General features: G+C 39.3%; 2 protein-coding genes across 2 annotated transcripts; both read left to right on the top strand.

Annotated features, from left to right (window-relative positions):
• The first annotated feature begins 5,431 nt into the window (after nucleotides 1-5,431).
• OR56B1 (olfactory receptor family 56 subfamily B member 1) lies at nucleotides 5,432-6,415 on the top strand. The gene has a single exon (XM_003129485.2). It carries the CDS (start codon nucleotides 5,432-5,434, stop codon nucleotides 6,413-6,415), a length of 984 nt encoding a protein of 327 aa, XP_003129533.2.
• A 10,389-nt stretch (nucleotides 6,416-16,804) lies between these two features.
• LOC100516093 (olfactory receptor 52N4) lies at nucleotides 16,805-17,764 on the top strand. The gene has a single exon (XM_003129444.2). The coding sequence runs from the start codon at nucleotides 16,805-16,807 to the stop codon at nucleotides 17,762-17,764; it is 960 nt and encodes a 319-aa protein (XP_003129492.2).
• Nucleotides 17,765-22,592: the final 4,828 nt, after the last annotated feature.

The following is a 22,592-nucleotide window of genomic DNA, read 5'->3' as shown; positions in this document are numbered from 1 at the left end:
AACTAAGTGCAAAGTTAGCAAAGGAATAAATAACAAAAATAAGAGTGTAAATAAAATGGACACTGGAGAAAAACAATATGAAAGATCAATGAAATTGAGATCTTATTTTTTTTTAATGAGGCAAAACTGACAAACCTTTAGCTAGACTAAGAACAAAGGGAGAAGATTCACATAAATAAAACCATAAATGAAAGAGGAGACATTACAACTGACACCACGAAAATACCGAGTCATAAGAAATTACTATGGATTATTATATGTCAACAAATTGGATAAACTAGACGAATGTCTTCTACGTTCCAAAGGCTGCCAAACAATATAGCGGTCATGCCTTTTTCCCTCTCAAATTGTTTCTTTGCTCTCTGGGACCACTTTTCCTTTTGCTGACTAAGCGATCTCACATGGATGCTTCAAAGGCACCTCACGTTTGACAGACCTAACCTGAGCTTAGTCTCTTCCTCTGCAACTTAGTCTTTTTCCAACCTTCCTTAAAAACGTGAATGCCATCCCATGTCATCCTACTGCATATACCAGGAACTAAGAATCATTCTTCAGCCTTAAAGATGATCGATTTCACCTCCAGCTTAGCTTCTAAATCCGTCTGTTTTTCTGCGTCTTCACTTCCTCTATCCCAGTCCAAGATGTAGCCATCTCTCCCTTATATGGCGGTTGCCTCTCTGATTTACCTGAATTTATTCTCGTGACATCTAATCTGGTCTCCGCTTTGCTGCTGTGTAGGAAGTCTCCACTTTCAGTTGACCTCCCTCCTGTTCAAGCATACATTTGCTTGTAATTTTTTCAACAGCACTATTTTCCACCATATGTCATTTTCCACCACATCTCAAAGCGAAGCCATGTTTATCCTCTTTTACTATATTGCACACGCCAGGATCCCTCTCTTTTGAGCATCTTAAACTTCCTGTAATACTTGTCTGCCTCCCTTTCATCCCACCAAGCACATGCCATCGTTAACTCACGCTCGAACAATATTTAGCTTCAGCACAATCTGGCATTGCTTTGGGAAAGCCTTTCTAACACCAGCACTACGTTAATTCCCCCCTATTATCAGTTCTCAAATCTCTGGATACTTTTGTTTCAAAGAATATAGACATATTCTTCAGTCCCTAGTAATACGTTTGCTGGATTATTTACTTAATATTTTATCCCATCTCCCCAACTACATCAACATTTCCATGGGGACAGGGGCTACATCAGCTTTATTGATCATTCTATGCCTAGCATGTCTTCTAAATACAATAGCAATTCAATATATATATATTTGAAGATGGATGAGTAATTTCTCCTTTGAGTATTTTTTAAGTGCAACATCCTAGCCACAGAATTTAAAATCACGTAAATATCTGTTCATGCCCACTATGGTAGGATCATCTTGTGTTCAAAAAGGATTTTTTTTTTTTTTTAGTGTTTATGCAAGTTTTCACATTACATTACTAGAAACATGTCTCTTAGTTAATCTCCTTTCCAGCCTCTTGGGATTTAGCATCTTAGGAATTGAGCTTTCTCCATGGGCCAGTCTCTCCTTAAGTCTCCAAAGGAAGTCTATTCCCCTTAGATCCCTGAGTTACTTACTACTTCCCATAAATTCCAGAAACTCAAAATTTCTGGGCTGTGAGTCATCTGAGAACACATATGTAGCCCGTGTGAAATCTCCTCTTGCAAAAAGCTGGTTCTTTTTTTTGTTTGTTTGTTTGTTTTTTAACCTGATAGGAAACCCTTGCCATTAGACTGTGAGTCTCAGCTCAGAACCACAGTAAGTACTAAACCTTTGAGCACTGGTTAACTCCCTCTTTCAACAACTAATCATTAACCTGTATTCACGCTGTTTTGACAACGCCCTTGACAAGAGATTGTGCCTTCCCCCACCCTAGCAGGATATAGAGGCTTGGAGAAACTTTTCAAAGGGGTTATTAGAAAACATAACTATTGTTTGGTGCTCTAGGAACTACCTCTTCTAAAAACTGCTGCCAGATTATCTTCAGGAGTCCCATCTTAACTGTTTTACGTAACAGAATCCTGTCCTAAGTCCTGCTAAACTCTAATTGCTGGGGGAAAAAAAAAAAGGAAAACAATTCTTTTCTTTCTGTGAGCTCAAACGTGCTCCTTCTCTTAACTGTATCACACAAATATCAATCCAGGGAGAGCATTTAGAGAAGATGGGAAAAAAATCAAAGATACGAGCCTGTGTATTTGATACAAGGATACATAGTATAAATTAATATTTGACTAAAGTACCAGGCCTTGTACAACCAAATGGGTTACACACTTCCAACTTTCATGATGGAGATATTTTTCTGGAATCCCTGTGAATTCTCTCATCTAAAAGACCAAAGACAAAGCTTCATCCTAAACCTTCTTTTCTATTATTCGTTAAAACTTGTGCAATCTGTTATTGTTGACTATAAAAAAAAAAAAACGTGTTGTGAATACATTTGGATAATTCACTGTTCATCAAAAAGGATGATTTATCTCATGATTAAGCAGTATGTGCCTATTCAAATATACAAGTAGCAAAAAAAATCTGAAAAGAAAGCACCTACTTGTTAATATGAATCTTTTTTGTAGACGATACTACAGAAGATTTTTAATTCCTTACAGAATTGTCTCCCATATTTAAAAGTAATTGTGTCAAGAATAAGCCTATAGGTAATTGAGCTAAATTGTGAGTAATCTAAACATCTTACTTCAAGAATTTCATGTTTTCTGTTTTAAAACCTCATTTTCCAGTCTCCTTCTTTCTCATTGATATATGTGTTATAGCTTTTGGCATGGCCAAAGCATTGCTAATTAAATACCTTGCAAAATAAACAACAAGATACACAGAGACAAAGCCAAGAGATGATACTCAGTAGATTTGCTCAAGTCAGAGAGGGTCGTATGCACCGTGACGGAATTTGAATTGCCTTTGAAAGAAAGCGTAAGGTCATAAATTGTTTTAAGCAGAGAAATAACCGTTGCAGGAAGCCCAGACTGTAGACAAAAAGGGAGAAACACGGGGAGAGACACGCGTGACCAGGTGAGATTACCGAAGAGGTTCATGAGCAGAGCAGAAAGGAAGTCGATACGGTAAGGCAGCAGTTGTCAGTGGAAAATTTCATGGAAGGCTGGCGAAGCTCAGGCGGGTCTGGTGGGAGCTCAGTACAGAATGAAATGTACGTGAAAAAGAGTAGAGTCTGAGGAAAGATGATAACTCTCGCTTTAAACACGATTCTGAGTATGCAGTGGCCAATGCCGCATTATGATGGGCAAGCGATTCCTGCTCATTAATAAAATCAAAAGCACCGTATTATCTGTACCTAAATCCTGGTTTATATGTCTCTGTAGGTTCTCTAAGACTCAACTGAAAAAAAATAATGAGTTTCTAAAGTTTTCTCCATTATACGACTCCCTAAATCAACAAATTCAGTACTGATCTTTTTTTTTTTTAATTGTATTGGAGTATGGTTGACTTAAAATGTTGTATTACTTTCATGTGTACAGCAAAGTGAATCTGTTATATATATATGTATGTGTATATATATATACACACACACACGTATCCACTCTTTTTTCCCCATACAGGTTATTACAAACTACTGAGAGTAAGAGCTTGTTAATTCTCTGTTTTACGCAGTCGTGTGTCTGTGTTATTCCCACCCTCCCAATTTGTCCCTCCCCTATGCGGTTTCCCCTATGGTAACCATAAGTTTGATTTTTAAAACTTGTGAGTTTGTTTCTGTCTTATAAATAAATGCCTTTGTATGATTTTTATTAGTACTGATCATGAAGGTCCTTTTAAGCCCTTCTTTCATGACCTCCTCAGAAGTCCACATGCAGGAGAATGTTAAAGAAAGCTATTCCTCTTCCTATCTGCAGCATCCGTTATGTCTTCAAATCTTGAAAACACCAAATATTTGGAATGTGATCTAAAATATTAATGGACCTCTGTTACACGTTCGAATGGGATTGCAAAAAACCTCAGTGTCCCGTAATTATGCATAAAGGAAGTACATCTGCCTGATGTCACTTACTAATGATCTTGTCGACCCAAAAAATCCACAACCTGAAAGTTGAGAGTGAAGTTTTCTGTGGGGTGACATTAGGACTTAAGCCCCGGGGGGCAGCATCTCAGGGAGCCCCAAGAAACCACTCCGAGGAGGGAGGGAGGAGCTAGCGTATATAGGAGTCTGCAACAAAGGAGGTCTGGGCTCCTGGAAATCATTCCTTTGATATGCACCTCCCCTGTCAGGGCCAGTGTCCTGGGTTTCCAGAGCCTGCAGGACTTACTGGCTCTCACCCTTGGAGGCGAATGCACTCACAGATGACTGTGGGATTCTTTTCTTCTTAACTATAGACGGCTCCGAAATACCACCCAAGGAGGAAAAGGGGGGAATGTCTGGACATGATAAAGGTGAGGGCAGCTGCATGCTGCACGCACACACATTTTACCCAAGTGTGTGGCTGATCTCCTGAAGGTCACTGCTAGTCACAAGGAGCAGACATCACCAGGAAGGATTTTAGTGTTTTTTTAGACACGAGGAGATGCAAGAATTGGGCACATAAGATCTTCTTCTAAAAATACCTGACTCTCCGAAGGCCTGTTCTTCCAGTTTCCCAGAGCACGAGGGCCTCCCTCCGGGTCTCCACCCTGAGCTCCACGCAGGGGGGGCTGCAGGTGGGCAGCGGCAGTGGTTCGTGTTTTACTCCATGTAGAGGCTGATGATAAGTGCCAAACTTCAGTTCACAATCCAAAGCCAGAAAGATTGAGACGAGGATGAAAATAAACACGTTCACTTGATTTCACTAAATTTCTAAAGAGATAATGCAAGGTTAAAAAAACAAATTAAGAAGTTCCTGTTGTGACTCAGTGGGTTAAGAACTCGACATAGTGTCTGTGAGAATGCGGGTTTGATCCCCAGCCTCACTCAGTGGGTTAAGGATCTAGCATTGCTGCAAGCTGTGGCACACGGGTGGGTCCTGCGTTGAGGCTGTGGCTAGGCTGGCAGGGGCCATTCTGATTTGATCCCTAGCTTGGGAACGTCCATGTGCCACAGGTGCAGCCCTAAAAGGAAAGAAAATAATAATAATAAATTTTAAAAATTAAAAATTAAAAAACAAAAAAACCCCAAGAATCATATTTATGTGGTGGTCCCAACCTGAGATAACTGAGGAGAATACAAAGAGAGATTTCAAATTTGTGCTGAAATGTCCCTGAGCAGTCAACACTGATAATTGTGACTTTTACCTTCTCCTTTAAAGCCCTAGAACTTCATTGTATTTTATCTTATATTTTTATGAGATGGGCTGCAGAATTTATTTAGTTACAGCACACTACAAACTACACATGTAGAGACAGTTTTTAAGTAAAGTTTAATATAATTGTGCTCAGAGAAAGCAAATTTAGAAAACATACTTGTTTTTCTCTTAGGAAAATATGTCTGCCTCTCCAAAAATCTCCAACAGCTCCCAATTCCAGGTCTCTGAGTTCATCCTGATGGGATTCCCAGGCATTCACAGCTGGCAACACTGGCTCTCTCTGCCGTTGGCCGTGCTCTACCTCTTAGCAATTGGTGCCAATGTCCTCATCCTCATCACCATCTGCCAAGATCCCGCTCTTCAGCAGCCCATGTACCACTTCTTAGGCATCCTCTCTGTGGTGGATATTGGTCTGGCTACCACCATCATGCCCAAGATCCTGGCCATCTTCTGGTTCGATGCCAAGGTCATTAGCCTCCCCGAGTGTTTTGCTCAGATCTACGCCATTCACTGCTTTGTCGGCATGGAGTCTGGTATCTTTCTCTGCATGGCTTTCGACAGATACGTGGCTATTTGTCACCCTCTTCACTACCCATCAGTTGTCACCAATGCCTTCATCTTAAAAGCTACCTTGTTCATGGTGCTTCGGAATGGCTTGCTTGTCATTCCAGTGCCTGTGCTTGCAGCCCAGCGTCATTATTGCTCCAGGAATGAGATTGAGCATTGCCTATGCTCTAACCTGGGGGTCACTAGCCTGGCTTGTGATGACTGGAAGCCAAATAGCATCTGCCAGTTGGTTCTAGCATGGCTTGGCATGGGGAGTGATCTCAGTCTTATAATATTGTCATACACTCAGATTCTGCGCTCTGTACTTAGACTGAACTCAGCCGAAGCTTCATCCAAGGCTCTGAGCACGTGTAGCTCCCATCTCATCCTTATCCTCTTCTTCTATACAGTTGTTGTAGTGATTTCAGTAACTCACCTGGCAGAGACGAAAGCTACTCTGATTCCGGTTCTACTCAATGTGCTACACAACGTTATTCCCCCATCCCTCAACCCCATGGTGTATGCGCTTAGGACTAAAGAACTCAGGGCAGGCTTCCAAAAAGTGTTTCCTTTGAGCTTAGAGAAGAAAGTAAGGCACCAGAAATCTTCCCCGTGATGCAAACATACTTCGGAAGTCCAAAGATGAGGAGGAAAGTGAATGCCTTCGAGGTAGCTTTTTTTCACATTTTCATATAAATAATTATGAAAGCACCTAAAAGGGAAAAATAAAAACCTTCACAGTAGCTCCAAAATATTGACAAGCGCTAAATACGTGTGCGAAAAGGAAGCACTTTCTACCAAAGCAATCAGATGGAATCAAAGCCCAACATAATGAAAAGTTTATATCTTTCCCCTAAAATAAAAATATTTTTGATTTAATTTAAATAAATATACACATACACAGCCAAAGAAATAAACATGAGTGTGAATTACAGACAATGCTTATCCAATAATAGCTGTGACCTGGGAGCAAAGTCAGTCTGGCTGAACAAACATCATTGCAGAGATACGAATGCAGACGCAGAAAGAGAAGATACTTCAGATAAGCCAAGTCCAGCTAGACGATGATGAGACTCTGGGGAGGATGTGGCAAGGTGACCAGACTTGGACAAACAAAATCCAGAAGATATAGATGAATAGGAGAAAAAGGGAGGGGGAGAGAAGTACTCAGAGGTTCTCTCTCTTGCTCCGTTTGCCTCTCCAGATCTGCTCTGGGTTCTTTCTGCTTCACTCTGGCCCTGGAGGTTTAAAGCTCGTATACTGTATGAACTGAGATCCCTTGTCCTCTGGCATTCAGTGGACGGAGTCCCTGGGAATCACTGGCAGGAGAGTGGAGTGCAAGAGGAAAAAGAGTTTGAGTTTTTTCTTCGACTCTCAGCCCGCCTTGACATCAGGGCTCGGATGTGTTCCTCAAGCACACGCCAGGCAGACCACGGGCTACAGCTACAACTCTCACGGTTTTAACCAGAAACACATTTTCCTTCCCTTCCCCCTTAGTACAAGGGAGTGACGACGTTTTCATGACTTTGGTCTCTGGACATCCAACATCCCTTTTTTCTATCTTTTTAGGGCCACACCCTGGCATATGGAGGTTCCCAGGCTACGGGTCGAATCGGAGCTGTAGCCACTGGCCTACACCACAGCCACAGCCACACCAGATCTGAGCCGTGTCTGCAACCTACACCACAGCTGATGGCAACACCAGATCTTTACCCCACTGAGTGAGGCCAGGGAGGAAACTACATCCTCATGGCTGCTAGTCAGATTCATTTCCGCTGAGCCACAATGGGAACTCCCACTTTTTTTTTTTTTTTTTTAAGGGCTGCACCTGGAGCATCTGGAAGTTCCCAGGCTAGGGGGTCAAATCAGAGCTGTAGCTGCCGGCCTATACCACAGCCACAGCAACACGGGATCTGAGCCACATCTGCCACCTACATAGATAATAAGCCCTCTTACCCTGTTGGGGTGAATGTAAATTGGTACAACTGCTATGGAAAACAGTATAGAGATTCCTTAAACAACTAAAACTAGAATTACCATTTGATCTAGCAATCCCACTCCTGGGCATCTATTGAGAGAAAACCATGACTCAGAAATATACATGTACTCCAATGTTCACTGCAGCACTATATACAATAGCCAAGGCATGGAAGCAACCTAAATGTCCATGGACAGAGGAGTGGATAAAGAAGATGTGGTACCTATACTCAATGGAATATTACTTACCCATAAAAAGGAATGAAGTAATGGCATTTGCAGAAACATGGATGGACCTAGAAATTACCATGCTAAGGGAAATTAGTCAGACACTGAGACCCAAATGTCATTTGCTATCATTTATATGTGGGACCTTAAAAAAGGATAAAATGAATTTCTTTGCAGAACAGATACTGACTCACAGACTTTGAAAAATATATGGTTACCAATGGAGACAGGTTCAGGGGCAGAGGTGGCCTGGGATTTGGGAATGGAAATGTTGCAAGATTGGGTTTGATGATCATTGTACAAATATAAACCTAATAAAATGTATTGAGCTTAATAAAAATATATACACAAGAAGTTTCTTCGAAGTTACAGGACTATGAGTGCTTCTTAGGCTCCTTTTGAAATGCCTTTATATTTTTCCAAATTAATCACTATATGTTGGCATAGTTTTATTACCTATTTTAAATAGATAAAAACTAGAGTCAGTTATTTTTGCCATTTTTTATTAAAGTGTAGTTGATCTACAATGTTGTGCCAATTTCTGCTACACAGCAAAGTGACTCATTCATACACACAGAGACTTTATTTTTTAATGCTCTTTTTCATCATGGTCTATCCCAGGAGATTTGATACAGCTCCCTGTGCTGTATAGCAGAACCTCATTGCCTACCCATTCTAAGTGGAAGAGTTTGCATCTACTAACCCCAAACTCCCAGCCCATCCCACTCCCTCCCCCACACTTGGCGACCACAAGTCTGTTCTCCATGTCTGCGAGTCTGTTTCCGTTTTGTCAGAATCAGTTATTTTTAAATTATTACCCTTATAGTGATCATTATTTTAAGATTTATGAAAAAATAAAACAAAATAAAGGAGTTCCCATCCTGGCTCAGCAGAAACGAATCTGACTTGTATACATGAGGATGCAGGTTCAATCCCTGGTCTTGCTCAGTGGGTTACAGATCCAGCGTTTGCCGTGAGCTGTGGTGCAGGTCGCAGATGCGGATCAGATCCCCACGTTGCTGTGTCTGTGGTGCAGGCCGGCAGCTACAGCTCCGATTTGACCCTTAGCCTGGGAACCTCCATAAGCCACAAGTGTGGCCCTAAAAAGCAAAAGAAAAAAAAGTTATGTATTGATCTAATTTTTCATAAGCCTAAACTTTTGATGACTTTATTTCTAGACTACTGTCATATTAATCAATTCCCTCACTGGAAAGTAAGCTTTTTAAACCAGGGTCCATGTTTATGTATTTCCTGTGCTGCTTGGAGAGTGGAAAATTCTCAATAAACATTAACTAAATGGAGAGGTGACCTAACAAATGAATAAAAGAAGAAGTTTTAAAAACAAATCAATGTGTGAGTGAGGAAACGCTCTGCTTACGTGCTTTTGACGGGCTTTCCAAAGGGCAGTGGGTAAAGGAAATAGAAATTTGAGATGAAACATTTGATCCTCGTTCCATTAAAAATGGTTTGTGTTTATCTTCATTCTCTCCCTACCAAATACATATGCCAACACACACACACACACACACTCACACACACACTCACACACACACTCACACGAGAGTATTTACAGATGTATGTATCATTATTTCAGCACCAAAGATGGAAAGTTCTTGTTCTTTTTCCTCCTTCCATAGAGACTGCCACACCGACACCTGTGTCTCTGCTACCCTAAAATATCCCCTTAGGACACATAACACGTATCCCTTTAAAGACTCAGTTTAATAGTACACAGAGCAAGGAGGTTAGATATTGGCTGCTCTGCCTGGATATTTTTTCTAAGGTTTGGATTTTTTTTTAAACCAAGACTCTGAACACCTGCACCAGTCTGCATTCAGCTTACTGCTTTGCTATCCAGAAATAAGGTATTTAAGACACTCAAAAGAGGAGATAACCACAGGACTTCTATTTTTGTAGGTAGTATGATACAGTGGAAGGCTTTGGATGTGTAGCACTTGTTTATTATGTTTCCATAAGTAAATCTCTGATTCCTTCCACACAATTTGAAGGCAGAACCGTGGTATGAAATCTTCTCAGGGAATGTGTGTTTTCCCAAAGATGACATTAAAATTCAGTGTAACATTCCAGTTATGATTATCTGTGTTCTCTATCCAAATGGAATTAGAGGTAAATCACTCCCATGACAAAGAGAAATGAGAGAATAGTTATAAAACTAGTTCCTGATCATTAAACCGAGGGTCAGAACATTCTCATTTCTTACCTGGTCTTCTCTTATCCCTTAAAATCATAGTCTAATTTGCCTTGATTATTTCCTGCAGGGACTGAGCTATGACTTTTGTCTCATTGATTTTGGATGGCAGAAACTAGATGGAGCAAACAACTCTCACACCAAAAGAAAAACATGGATCTAAAGGATGAAAGATGGTTTAGTAAAAATGTGTTTATTACCTGTAAAGTTAAAGATAGACAAGATACATCAAAGTTGTATTTGATAAGTGGTGATAATCATGTGTTTATATTATTATTCCAGTAACCCTGTCCACATTCCAGGGTAGTATAAGTCAAATTTCCTTGCAGAAGAAATTACATTTTGTGTATCAAAATTATTTTCAATGCAATAGAATTAAGAAAATGTCTCGGGATAGATAAAAAATGTATGACCTTTTCCTCCAACCTAGGTAGCTGTTATCTCTTTTTCTTTTTTCCTTTTTTGCTTTTTAGGGCTGCACCTGCAGCATATGGAAGTTCCCAGCTAGGGGATGAATCAGAGCTGCAGCTGTGACCTACACCACAGCTCCTGGCAATGCCGGATCCTTAACCTACTGAGTGAGACTAGAGGTTGAACCCGCATCCTCATGGATATGAGTCAGGTTCATAACCCACTGAGCCACAACAGGTATTTGTTATTTCTGTACAAAAATCATTAAGACCCTGAACTGATAATTGTTCATGCTTATCAAGAGTCCCTTTAACGCCAAGAAAAGTACAATATTGCATTGGGCACTGCTGTTTACAATATGACATACAGATCAAAGCAGGTATTGACTGTCACTGTTAGCAGAAACTCTTCAATGTATTAAAATAGAGGGAGAAAAGAATAGAGATCATACTTAAAACTGATTAGAATTATGTTAGATTTGATGGATATTTTAAAGACTTTATCCTTATTGCCCAAACCAATATACTGGTTCTGCCTTCTTCATTTTATTCTTCGTACTTTCTCTGTACTTTGGGTTCCCTATTTTGTGATGATAAATCTTGTTTATCTTTCTTCCTCAAGATGTTTCCTATGGTTTCTTCTACTAGTTTCTTTTAAACATTCCGAGTAACACTACCTAGACTCTAATTTAGTAATACTCAAAGTCAAACATAAAATGCTCTTTATTCATGGATTTATTCATTTCTCATCCATCTGTTAATTTATTAAAAGAAACATTCATTGAGTAACTGATACGTACCAGGTGGTTTGCTAGATAACAGGGGTTTAATAGGAATACAAACTGTCCTTAACATCAATAATTCATAGAATTTTGGAGAATTCCACATATGAACTGATTTTTATAGTACCAAGAGTTAAATGTAAGGAAAAAAGATTATTTGAATAAATAAATCATTTTCTTGCCTCTAATCATGGCAGTTTGTAACTACATTATTTTTTAAATTTTACTGGAGACAATCGTGCTTTTCTGAAAGAGGTTTTTCTTTAAGAATGTGTATGAAGCAGCTACATTTGGTGGTGGAGGGGCTGGGGGGGGGTGCCAAAAGGACAGAGGACCGTGTATGACAAAGCCAAGAACAGCAGCGTGATGTAAGAAAGAGCAAATAGCAGCAGAAAGGACACTGTTGACCCTGTTTTTATCTGTCAAAATCCTCATCTTGCTTCATGTCTAGGAGCCCTTGTCTGTTCCTCTTAAAATCTTCTCCTGAGACCAGGTTAGATTCATCTAGGTGCTCCTAAGACACCCAAGTTAAATAATTTATCCTTATTGCCCAAACCAAAATACTTGTTCTGCCTTCTTCCTCTTCTTATAAACGCTAAGATTTTACAGTGACATAAGGAGAGACCCTTAAAGACCATGCTTAGTAACATGTGCAACCTATGTTTCTTTACTTTTCCCAAAGCAAATATTTTGACAAATAGAAACTGTGCTTTCTCGGTGTCTCGTTATGCCAGAATAGCCATGTAACGATATTTCCTACGGATGCTGACCTAATATAGGCAGTTTTATTAGCAGAAGGTAGAATGAATATTTCCTCCAATGGTACACAGGAGAGAACTCCGTGGCTTTCTAGGACTTCATTTTTGTAAGCATGCCAAAATGGCCATCGGTTTGAGAAGAAAATATAATACCGAGCACATAAAATGCCAAAGGATGTTTTAATACCCTATCCTGATGTTCTCTTCAATATGATTTTATTTTAGTCAACTAAAATATACATGAAATTTTCACAATTATATCCTAATGGATTCTTACCACTGGAAACCTATATCCCCCATCACTAGATAAAGAAAAATAATATTCCCAGCACTTCACAAAGCCTTTCTACCTCATTCTTCTTCCAGTTTTTTCACTCAACGCAACCTGTGAAAACACGCTTCTGTGTGAAATCCTAGCACAGGGTATTTTGACCTATTTTTGTATTTTATGTAAATGGCATCAAACACGACACTTTGCTTTGTCCAGTTTTTAAAATTAACGGCTAGTGATAGTTATTCATGTTGTGCATATAGTTAAAGAGGGTTTACTGGCATTAATGAATTCCATTGCGGAAACATGCCAACATTTATTTACCCATTCCGACGTCGGTGGAGATTTGGGTATTTTCCAGACTTAGATTACCAATACACTGCAAATCCTGTGGCATCAACACCCTAGTGGCTGTGTTCTGATAAAAACATGTGCATATTTTTGTGAGGAAGGGAAGTGGTGCCCACGTATGTATGTTCATCTTTCAAAATTAGCCCAAACCCACCTTCCCGCCAGCAGCACAGAGGATGCCGGTGGTTCCATGTTCTCACCAGTTCTTGGCATTTTTAGCCTTTTTCATTTTAGCTGTCTAGTTTGCTATGCCATGGGACATTAAGTTGCTATGTATTTTCCTAATTACCATACCATTCAGTGACTATTTACATGTTTATTGCCATTTTTCCCTCTTTTGTGAAACATATGTTTTAAGTAATTGCCCCCTCCCTCACTTTTATTATTGCTGCGGTAGGATTATTTTAGACATTTGAGTATGAATTTTTGTTCTATGTATGCATTGCCCTTATCTTCCCCTGGTTTGTAGCTCATTTTTAATAGTTTAGCAGTGTCTTTTAATTTAAAAAATAATTTTAGCTAATTCAATATGTCATTTTCCAATGGGTAGTATTTTTTGTATCTTTTTTTGTTTGTTTGTTGTTGCCATTTCTTGGGCCGCTCCCGCGGCATATGGAGGTTTCCAGGCTAGGGGTCCAACCAGAGCTATAGCTGCCGGCCTACACCAGAGCCACAGCAACATGGGATCTGTGCTGCATCGGCGACCTACCCCACAGCTCACGGCAACGCCGGGTCCTTAACCCACTGAGCAAGGCCAGGGATCGAACCCGCAACCTCATGGTTCCTAGTCAGATTCATTAACCACTGAGCCAAGATGGGAACTCCAGTATCATTTGTATCTTGATTTCAAATCTTGGCTAAGTCCACACGTCAAAGATGTGTGTTTTGCATTTTGCATTTCGCTCTACCTTTTTAAAAAAAATTCATTGTTGTAAATGATGTGATGGAACAAAATGTATATATTTCCCCAAAAATACATTCAAATGACCCAGCAATATTTATGGAGAATACTGTGTTTCCTGCACAATTATAGTATTTCCTTTGTCATAAATTAGGTAGCTTAATGTATGCTTCAGAATTTGGTTTCTGGGCTCTGTACTTCCTACAACAGTATTTTTATCCATTTTTAAAAGGATGGATAATTTTCTTTTTAAAGTTACAACTTTGGCAACACGCCTGTCTTTAGAAATTGGAAAGACAGGGTTAGAGTCCACATTTATCACGAAGATTCTGCTCTTGTTTTCCTCACATGACCTTGGAGAAATTAAGAGGTCCAAAAACCTTGAAGAGATGAAGTGAATTACACAAATCAGTTCGAGATTCCAGGTTCTGTCTTACAAATTGGTGGGATTTCTACCATAGTAATTGACAATATGTCTATGAAAAATCCAATATACCATTGTGTATTCTTGGTAATTATAGGGTTAGTGGGAAGGTGTTTAATAGAAGCCAATTTTTTGGCTTAATCACAGAAGTATTTTCATTATACTACGTAATCGTGGGGGCTTTGGAGCCCACTGTCTAAATTACTGTCTGTGGTGCAATCAGCTTTAATATCCTATGATGCTTCTTTTACTCACCTGCTGAGCAGAGATTACAATAGCTCCATGATTTTTCCTTCCTCATCCTGACCTCACTCCTGGAGAATGCAGAAAATAGTTCTCAGAGTTCCCATCATGGCTCAATGGTTAATGAACCCAACTAGTATCCAAGGGGACATGGGTTCCATTCCCGGCCTCGCTCAGTGGGTTAAGCATCCGGCATTGCTGTGAGCTGTGGTGTAGGTCACAGACGTGGCTCAGATCCCATGTTGCTGTGGCTGTGGTGTAGGCTCTTATTCGATCCCTAGCCTGGGAACCTCCATATGCCGAGGGTGCAGCCCTAAAAGGACAAAAAGCCAAAAAAAAAAAAAAAAAAAAAAAAGAAGAAGAAGAAGAAAGCAAATATTTCTTAAGGGAGGGATAGGAGAGATTCTGGCTTCTTCACTTCCCGAGGCAAGCACCATGGGGTTAATTCATGATCTCTGATTCTTGTGAATTACTATCAGACATTCCTCAACACTGGTGAAAACCCTATTATCCAGTAGTCATAAGATTCTTTACGATCTAGCTCCTGGCCAAATGTCTAGCTTGTCCCTTTTCCCCTCCCCACCAGCAACGTCTCACAGCCTTGATGGCTTTGATTTCCATACTTTCACTCCTGGATTCTTCGCTCCGGAATTCCTTTTACAAACGTGCCTCCCTCACGAGGTGCCCTTCTTCAGACTATGCATCAGACAGCGTCTCTTCAACACAGGCTTTCTTTATCATCACCCCTTCCTCCTCCCAACTCTCCACCGACAGCCGTGCACATGCCCTTCAACAGCCCAGTGCTCACTTAGGACAATGCCACATACGTCTATTTTAGTTCTTGTTACAATTTGCTGTGATTCTTTGTAGGCGTCTTGGTCTATACACTAACTCTGTGGTCTCTTAACAGGTGAAACTGTCTTGTTCTCCCTACTGTCACATTGCAGATGCTCAACACTTATATGTGAAAAGGTAGGAGATGAATTAAAGAATGAGGTAACCATGTATTCTTCCCAAATATTTAAATTGAAAATGAGGGCTAGGCCTGAGCACAGAACTTTGAATTAATTAATTTTTCTCTTGGAGGAGAAATACGATTGATGTGTGGTGAGAAATATCAAACATAAATGTGAGAGTTTCTTTTGTGGCTCAGTGGTAACGAATCTGACTCGTGTCCCCGAGGATGCAGGTTTGATCCCTGGCCTCACTCAGTGGGTTAAGTATCCAACATTGCGGTGAGCTGTGGTGTGGTTCACAGACAGGGCTTGGATGGTGCATTCCTGTGTCTGTGATGTAGGCCCGCAGCTGCAGCTCCAAGTTGACCCCTAGCCTGGGAACTTTCATCTGCTTCATGTGCAGCCCTAAAAAGCAAATAAATTTGTATATATATACAAAGTTGCATTTATATTGGCTCCCACTAGAACTCAACTAACACAGGTTCCATTGTGAAACATTTAAAAATGCAAACCTGAAAGGTCAAAGAAAACAGATGAGAAAACAATACAAACTGGAGATGTCTATATTACTAATGAAAAATATTACTGGAGAAACTAGCATAACTAAAGCAAAGTATAACAATGCCTGTAGTCAGATATAAGAGCGTGAAAGTAGTTTGTTTTCCTTTTGTATTTATTTTTTGCTGTGGACACCAGATCATCTCAGAAGGCAATGTTTAAAGGTAAAATGGAAAAATTGGTGGAAATACAGAAATAAAATACATGATTGATTATCATTGGTAAATGTATCATTCTAAGCAAAGTTAGCTGCTTCTTAGTTATTACTGGAAGTTTATTCTGAGTAGAAATTTAAAATCATTCTTATAAATGCATATAGACCATTATAAGAAATGATGAAATGAGGCAATTTTATAAGAAGACCAAATCAAAAATTTTACTGATTTGCGAGACTCTAATCTCCATTGAGAAATAAATGATTTAATATTTCCAAAAGGCTTAGAATGGTGCCTTAGTAATTAAATTATAATGACTAGGTATTAACTAAGATTAAGAATCTTTAAAGTCCTCATACTTTTTGGGACTTTGGTACATTGATCAAGGGACTCTACAATCATATCCATAGGGGGATGCGTATATTCATTAACAAATGAATTTAATGAAAATATCTTTTAGAAGGTAAAACAGAACTACATTTTATTATAAATCTATGAGGATAGGAAACATGTTTATTTAAAAAAACTGAATCAGTGTCTGTGATGAGAACTCGAATTGCTTAATAAAAATTTATGAATGGAAAAGATGAATTAATCAATTAATAACAAATTAACAGAAGAACTACTCCACGTCACTCAGAAAATTTGGTTGTTTGATCATTAAAATGCACTACAGAATTTTAAAATACAGGGAGGAGAAAAAGTACCCATGAAGTATATATTCTCTCCTCTTTATCTTACTCTAGGAAAAAATCATACAAAGTTTAAGCCTGACTACTCTAATGCTGAATAAAACAGACCTGGTCCCATGCTCATTTGTTCTGGATGGAGTCCCAGGACTGGAGGACCTGCACCTCTGGATTTCCTTCCCTTTCTGCTCCATGTATGTCGTGGCTGTGGTGGGCAACTGCGGGCTCCTCTACCTCATCTGCTGTGAGGACTCCCTGCACAGGCCCATGTATTACTTCTTGGCCATGCTCTCCCTGACCGACCTTGTCATGTGCTCCAGTACAATCCCTAAAGCCCTCAGCATCTTCTGGTTCCATCTCAAGGAAATCAGCTTTGAAGAATGCCTGGTCCAGATGTTCTTCATTCACACCTTCACGGGGATGGAGTCCGGGGTGCTCATGCTCATGGCCCTGGACCGCTATGTGGCCATCTGCTACCCCCTGCGCTACGCCACCATCCTCACCAATCCCGTCATCGCCAAGGCTGGGCTCTCCACCTTCCTCAGAGGGGTCTTCCTCATCATTCCCTTCACGCTCCTCGTCAAGCGCCTGCCCTTCTGCAGAGGAAATATCATACCCCACACCTACTGCGACCACATGTCCGTGGCCAAGCTCTCCTGTGGCAACATCAAGGCCAATGTTATCTATGGCCTGATGGTGGCCCTCCTGATCGGGGGCTTCGACATCCTGTGCATCACCGTCTCCTACACCATGATCCTCCGGGCGGTGGTCAGCCTCTCCTCGGCAGAAGCTCGGCAGAAGGCCTTCAGCACCTGCACTGCCCACATCTGTGCCATCGTCTTCTCCTACAGCCCAGCTTTCTTCTCCTTCTTTTCCCACCGCTTTGGGGGCCACACCATCCCTCCATCGTGTCACATCATCGTGGCCAATATCTACCTGCTCTTGCCTCCAACTATGAATCCTGTTGTCTATGGGGTGAAAACCAAGCAGATACGAGACTGTGTCATAAGGATCCTTTCAGGTTCTAAGAACATAAAATCCCATAGCGTATAAGTGGACATTCCCAGGAAAGAGAGGAGAAAGTTTTCTTCTAGTTGCCTGTTTAGGCGGGAGCTGATAAAATCTTCCTGCAAATGCGATTTTGGCCATGAAAATGGAGCTTATTGTCTAGTAGTGCATTTCCAAATATATGTCCTTGTGTGAGAATCTCAACGTTAACCACACACCCAACAATCTTGCTATGCATTTCTTTGCTTCTCGTTGCTGTGAAGGATTAGTCTAATAATTAACCCAATTTTCCTGAACAAAACCAAATTAGAAAATTTTTCATGAAAAAGTGAATAAAATGGAAGGAGATAATTCTCTTTCTAAATAGTGATTTTAATTTCTAGATAGAGAGACTTTCTCCTGGAAAATATGTGCTTTCTATTTTTAATCACTACAAAAATAACTTTTTCCCCACAATACAATATGGAGGGTGAGATAGGTAAATTTCTTAACTAAATGTGAAAAACAGCAAATTTTTTTTATAAGAACTGCATGACAGGGAATCAAAATTGACATGTTTCTTCTTATTTCCAATTTTAAATCTAATAAAATTAAACTTTCTGAACGTTAGGATTCTCCTAAATTAATAAACAAGAGAAAGACTGAAGGAAATGGTACTTTTTACCAGTGTTTCCTGAACTAAGCCAATTATATACAAGGAATTTAGAGAAAACTGAATTTTTATTCTCATCTCTCTATCCAACTGAAAAATAAATATGCGTTTTCTCTCCCCAGTTCAGTTAGTTATACCCAACAAATTGCATGCAATTATTTAATTGGTTCTTTTTTTTACCAGCTTGCAAAATCCTGCAAAACAATTTCACCCCCTAAACGGTAATTACCCTCCATGTATCACTCCCTTTCTTGGCTTACCTTAAGTTCAAAACTTCTAGAACAAGTTGTCAACATTCTCTCCCTATCCTTTTTCAGTGGGAGATCACTCTTTCCTAAGACTGTCCTTCCATCATGGCAGGCATTACCTGAAATTGCTTTTGTCTGTTTTGCTAGTGACTTCCCTGTTACCAAATTAAATAGGCTTCTTTTTGAGTTCATCCAATACTGTATCTCAGAAATACAGAATGCAGTTCTGCATTCCCAATATCTGAAACATTGCCTTTTTTTTTTTTACTTAAAACACATCATACATTTTCTTCATTCCTTTTTAACAGTAAGACATGCAAATGGCCAACAGATAAATAAGAAGACACTCGACAGCATTACTCATCAGAAAAATGCAACTAAAACTGCAGTGAGATGTTATCTCACACCCTGTTAGGATGGCAATAATAAAAACAAACAGATATCATTAGTGAGGATGTGGAGAAACTGGAACTCTGGAGCGCTGTCTGTGAGTATGTAAAATTATACAGCCACTATGGGAAGAGCATGGAGGCTCTTCAAACAATTGAAAATGAAATGACACTACAATCCCAGTTCTGGTTATTTACTCCCCGAAATTGAAAATAGGATCAGCGAGAGTCGCTCATGTTCACTGCAGCATTATTCACAATACCTAAGATACGGAAGCACCCTGTCTGTGCACGGATGGTTGGACCAGTAAAGAAGTGCGATGTGTACATATGAAGAAGTATTATTCAGGCATAAAAATAAGAAATCCTGTCATATATTACTTCATGGATAAAATCTGAAGACATTATGCTAAGTGAAATAAGCCAGTTACAGAAGGACAAAAACAATTCCACTTATATGAAGCATCTAATGTAGTCAAACTTATAGATGCTAAAAGCAGAATGGTTGCTATGCTTATATATTATTATAATATAATAATGTGTGTATTATATATTATTAAATGTAATAGAATTACATATGCCAGTGAAACAAATTATAAATACTCCAATTAAATGAGTACAGTGTTCACAGGAGGGGAGATGATCAATTGTCCTGAAACTGATATGCAAGTATGATGCAATTCCTATAAAAAATCTCAGCAAGGTTTTTTTGTTGATATAGACAAGATTACTTGAAAATTTGTTTGGAACATCAAAGGAATCATAATATCTGAAATAACTGAGAATGCATAAGAAGATGAGAGAGACTCTTCAATTTCAAGATTTACTTGAACTGTAACCAAGACTGTGGTATTGCCACCAGAGAATAGCTCACCATTCAATGGAACCAAATAGAGAACCCGGAAACAGACTCACACAAATATGCCCAAATGCTATTTGATAAAAATGGGAGACCAATTCAATTAAAGAAACACAGACTTTCCAAAAAAAAGCTGTTGGAATATTTTGGAATCTATAGGGAAACTCCTGACCTAAATCTCTAGGATCAAGGACGAGTAAGAGTTCTTAGACTTGACACCAAAATACAATTCATAAAAAAAAAGAAGTGAAAAATTAGACTACATAAAAATATAAATAAAATATTTGCAAAAGACCCTATTAAGAAGGTGAAAATATAAGCAGTGGACTGGGAGAATAAATAAAAAGATGTAGCCAACATACATACAAAGACACATATTCACAAGGAACAGTAACAAAACAAAACAAAACACTGATTTGTACATTTTAAAATTGTTAAAATGATTAATGTTAATGTTATGACAGCTTCAAAAATAAAACTGAAAAGTTGAGCTAAAAGTTTTCTCTATATGTATATTTAATGTATCATTTCATGTACAGTAAAAAAACAGCTGCCTAAGAAAACAGCATCTTTATGTTTTAATACCTTGTTGTCCAAGATTTTTGTCAAAAACTCATATGGCTAATGTATATTAAGAAATTTGATGAAGATTTATCAGAAAAGAAATATCTCAAGTTGCCTCTACATTATAGAATCTAATGGTGCTTTTAATCTCCTTCTAAAGTCATTTTTATTTTTAAAATTAATCAAAATACATGGTTATTCCTTTTGTTATCTATTGAAGGAATGTAAACTTAAAATTCGTTGTTGAATTCTGTTATTCCTACTATTATAATCATCCTTACTATTACATCAAGGTGGGGACATCCGGGCATCTGTCTAACTCAATATGCACGACAAGCCTGAACTTCCATAGCATTCATTATCTACTTCAGTTGAAAGTAAACTGCTTGAAAACAAAGGGCCGTGGTATCTGATTTTGCATAGCTCCCGGCATGATTTGGGGTGTACTAAGGCTTCAGTGTAGTTATTTAGAGAAGTGGAAAAATAAACAAATGAAAGAAAAAATGGATGTGTCTAATCATTGAAACAGTCTGCATTTAAGTGCTTTCAAATTGTCTCCCAATGCCTTCCTTAGAAAAAAAATATTATGTGATATATCCTAAAATCATTCACTTTTATTAAAATCATTTTAATTCCTGTTCACTGAACACATGCTCAAACATAAGCACATGCATAGATGCCAATATGTAGAATAAGTCACTTATTTATTTATTATTACTATTTTTAATCTTTTTTTTTTTCTTTTCTAGGGCAGCTCCCGTAGCATATGGAGGTTCCCAGGCTAGGGGTCTAATTGGAGCTGTAGCCGCCGGTCTACACCAGAGCCACAACAACATGGGATCTGAGCTGCATCTGCAGCCTACACCACAGCTCATTGCAACGCTGGATCCTTAACCCACTGAGCAAGGCCAGGGATCGAACCCACAACCTCATGGTTCCTAGGCAGGTTCGTTAACCACTGCGTCACGACGGGAACTCCAATAATTCACTTCTTTAAATATCATCATTAAGCAATAGGAATGGAAAGCTGCTACCCATTTTCTTCCAACCATAGTGGTAATCGTGACTGTTACCCAAGCCTCTGTTTCTCTAATGTTCTGAAATATCCCTCTGAGACCTATAGCACACGTTTTTCTTAAATAGTCAGCTCAGCAGTAGAGACATCAAGGGATTAGAAGTTGAAGGCTGTGCCTTGCGCATATTGTAGAGCCATGAGGTTTCCACCAAGATCCCGAGCACCTGGCAGACCACATTCCGCATGTGGCCCTCCCATCCAGAGCTAAGGTATTAACGGGAATAAACAGTGAGGGGAGGGACAGCATCTTTCAGGACAGTAAGATAAAGTGGAGGAAGATTTTGAACACAGAATTGTTTATAATATTTTCAGGAAAAGCAGCTTTGAGTCCATTCACTGTGTGTGAAAGCAGAAATATACAGGGAGGTCGGGAGTCTGGAAAATGTTTATTTCTCCAAGTCTCAGATTGCAATTCAGTGTAAACCTCCATCCTGATTACGAATAGCTATGTTGCTTCCCTAACCAAGAGGAATCTTTGGTTCAGCTGTGGTAGAAGCCAGGTATGGTTCACTCCCATGACAAGAAGAAAGAGGGACAGGCTGAGAACATTCCTCCATCACGGTCAGGACATTCTTGCTTTTTACCTGCCTTCCTACTGTTCTCAGAATCAGTCTAATTTTTCGTGGTTCCTTTCTAGAGAGACTTAGTTGCAAATATATGTCATTTATTTTAGATAATAATGCTTGCCCTGGAGGAACCCATTGTCACTTGGAGAGAAAAACATGGGTCTTAAAGACCGAGGACCTCCTGGTGAGAAAACAAACTAATTGTCTCCAGGGTTTGGGGAGGGGAAGAGACAACAGATTATTCATGTGCAAATGTTACTATTCGAATAGATCTGTCCACATTCACAGCATAATATCAGTTGCCTTCCCCTGCAAGAAAAAATAACTTCTGATGTACTGAAGTCATTCTAAACTTGTTTTGGAAAATGTTTATTTATTTTGTGGTTCATACTATATTGCCTTGGTATAAGCATGGATCTCTGACAGTGCTGCAAATATACTGAAGATGGAAGTTTTGGTAATTAAAATATATATCTATGAAGCAAGCACAAGAGCTATAAACATGATATGTGTCTAATAT

This window comes from Sus scrofa, chromosome 9, assembly GCF_054392235.1.
Source record: "Sus scrofa isolate SSC_HxYL_T2T_F1_AM1 chromosome 9, Sscrofa_HxYL_maternal_Yorkshire_Landrace_v2.0, whole genome shotgun sequence".
NCBI classification, from domain to species: domain Eukaryota; kingdom Metazoa; phylum Chordata; class Mammalia; order Artiodactyla; family Suidae; genus Sus; species Sus scrofa.
Note: the sequence above shows the minus strand (reverse complement) of the source record. Positions and strands in the feature narration are given on the sequence as shown.

Excerpts from the sequence above, each read along its gene's own strand:
- LOC100516093 (XM_003129444.2), top strand. The coding sequence starts at position 16,805 with ATGCTGAATAAAACAGACCTGGTCCCATGCTCATTTGTTCTGGATGGA.
- OR56B1 (XM_003129485.2), top strand. The coding sequence starts at position 5,432 with ATGTCTGCCTCTCCAAAAATCTCCAACAGCTCCCAATTCCAGGTCTCT.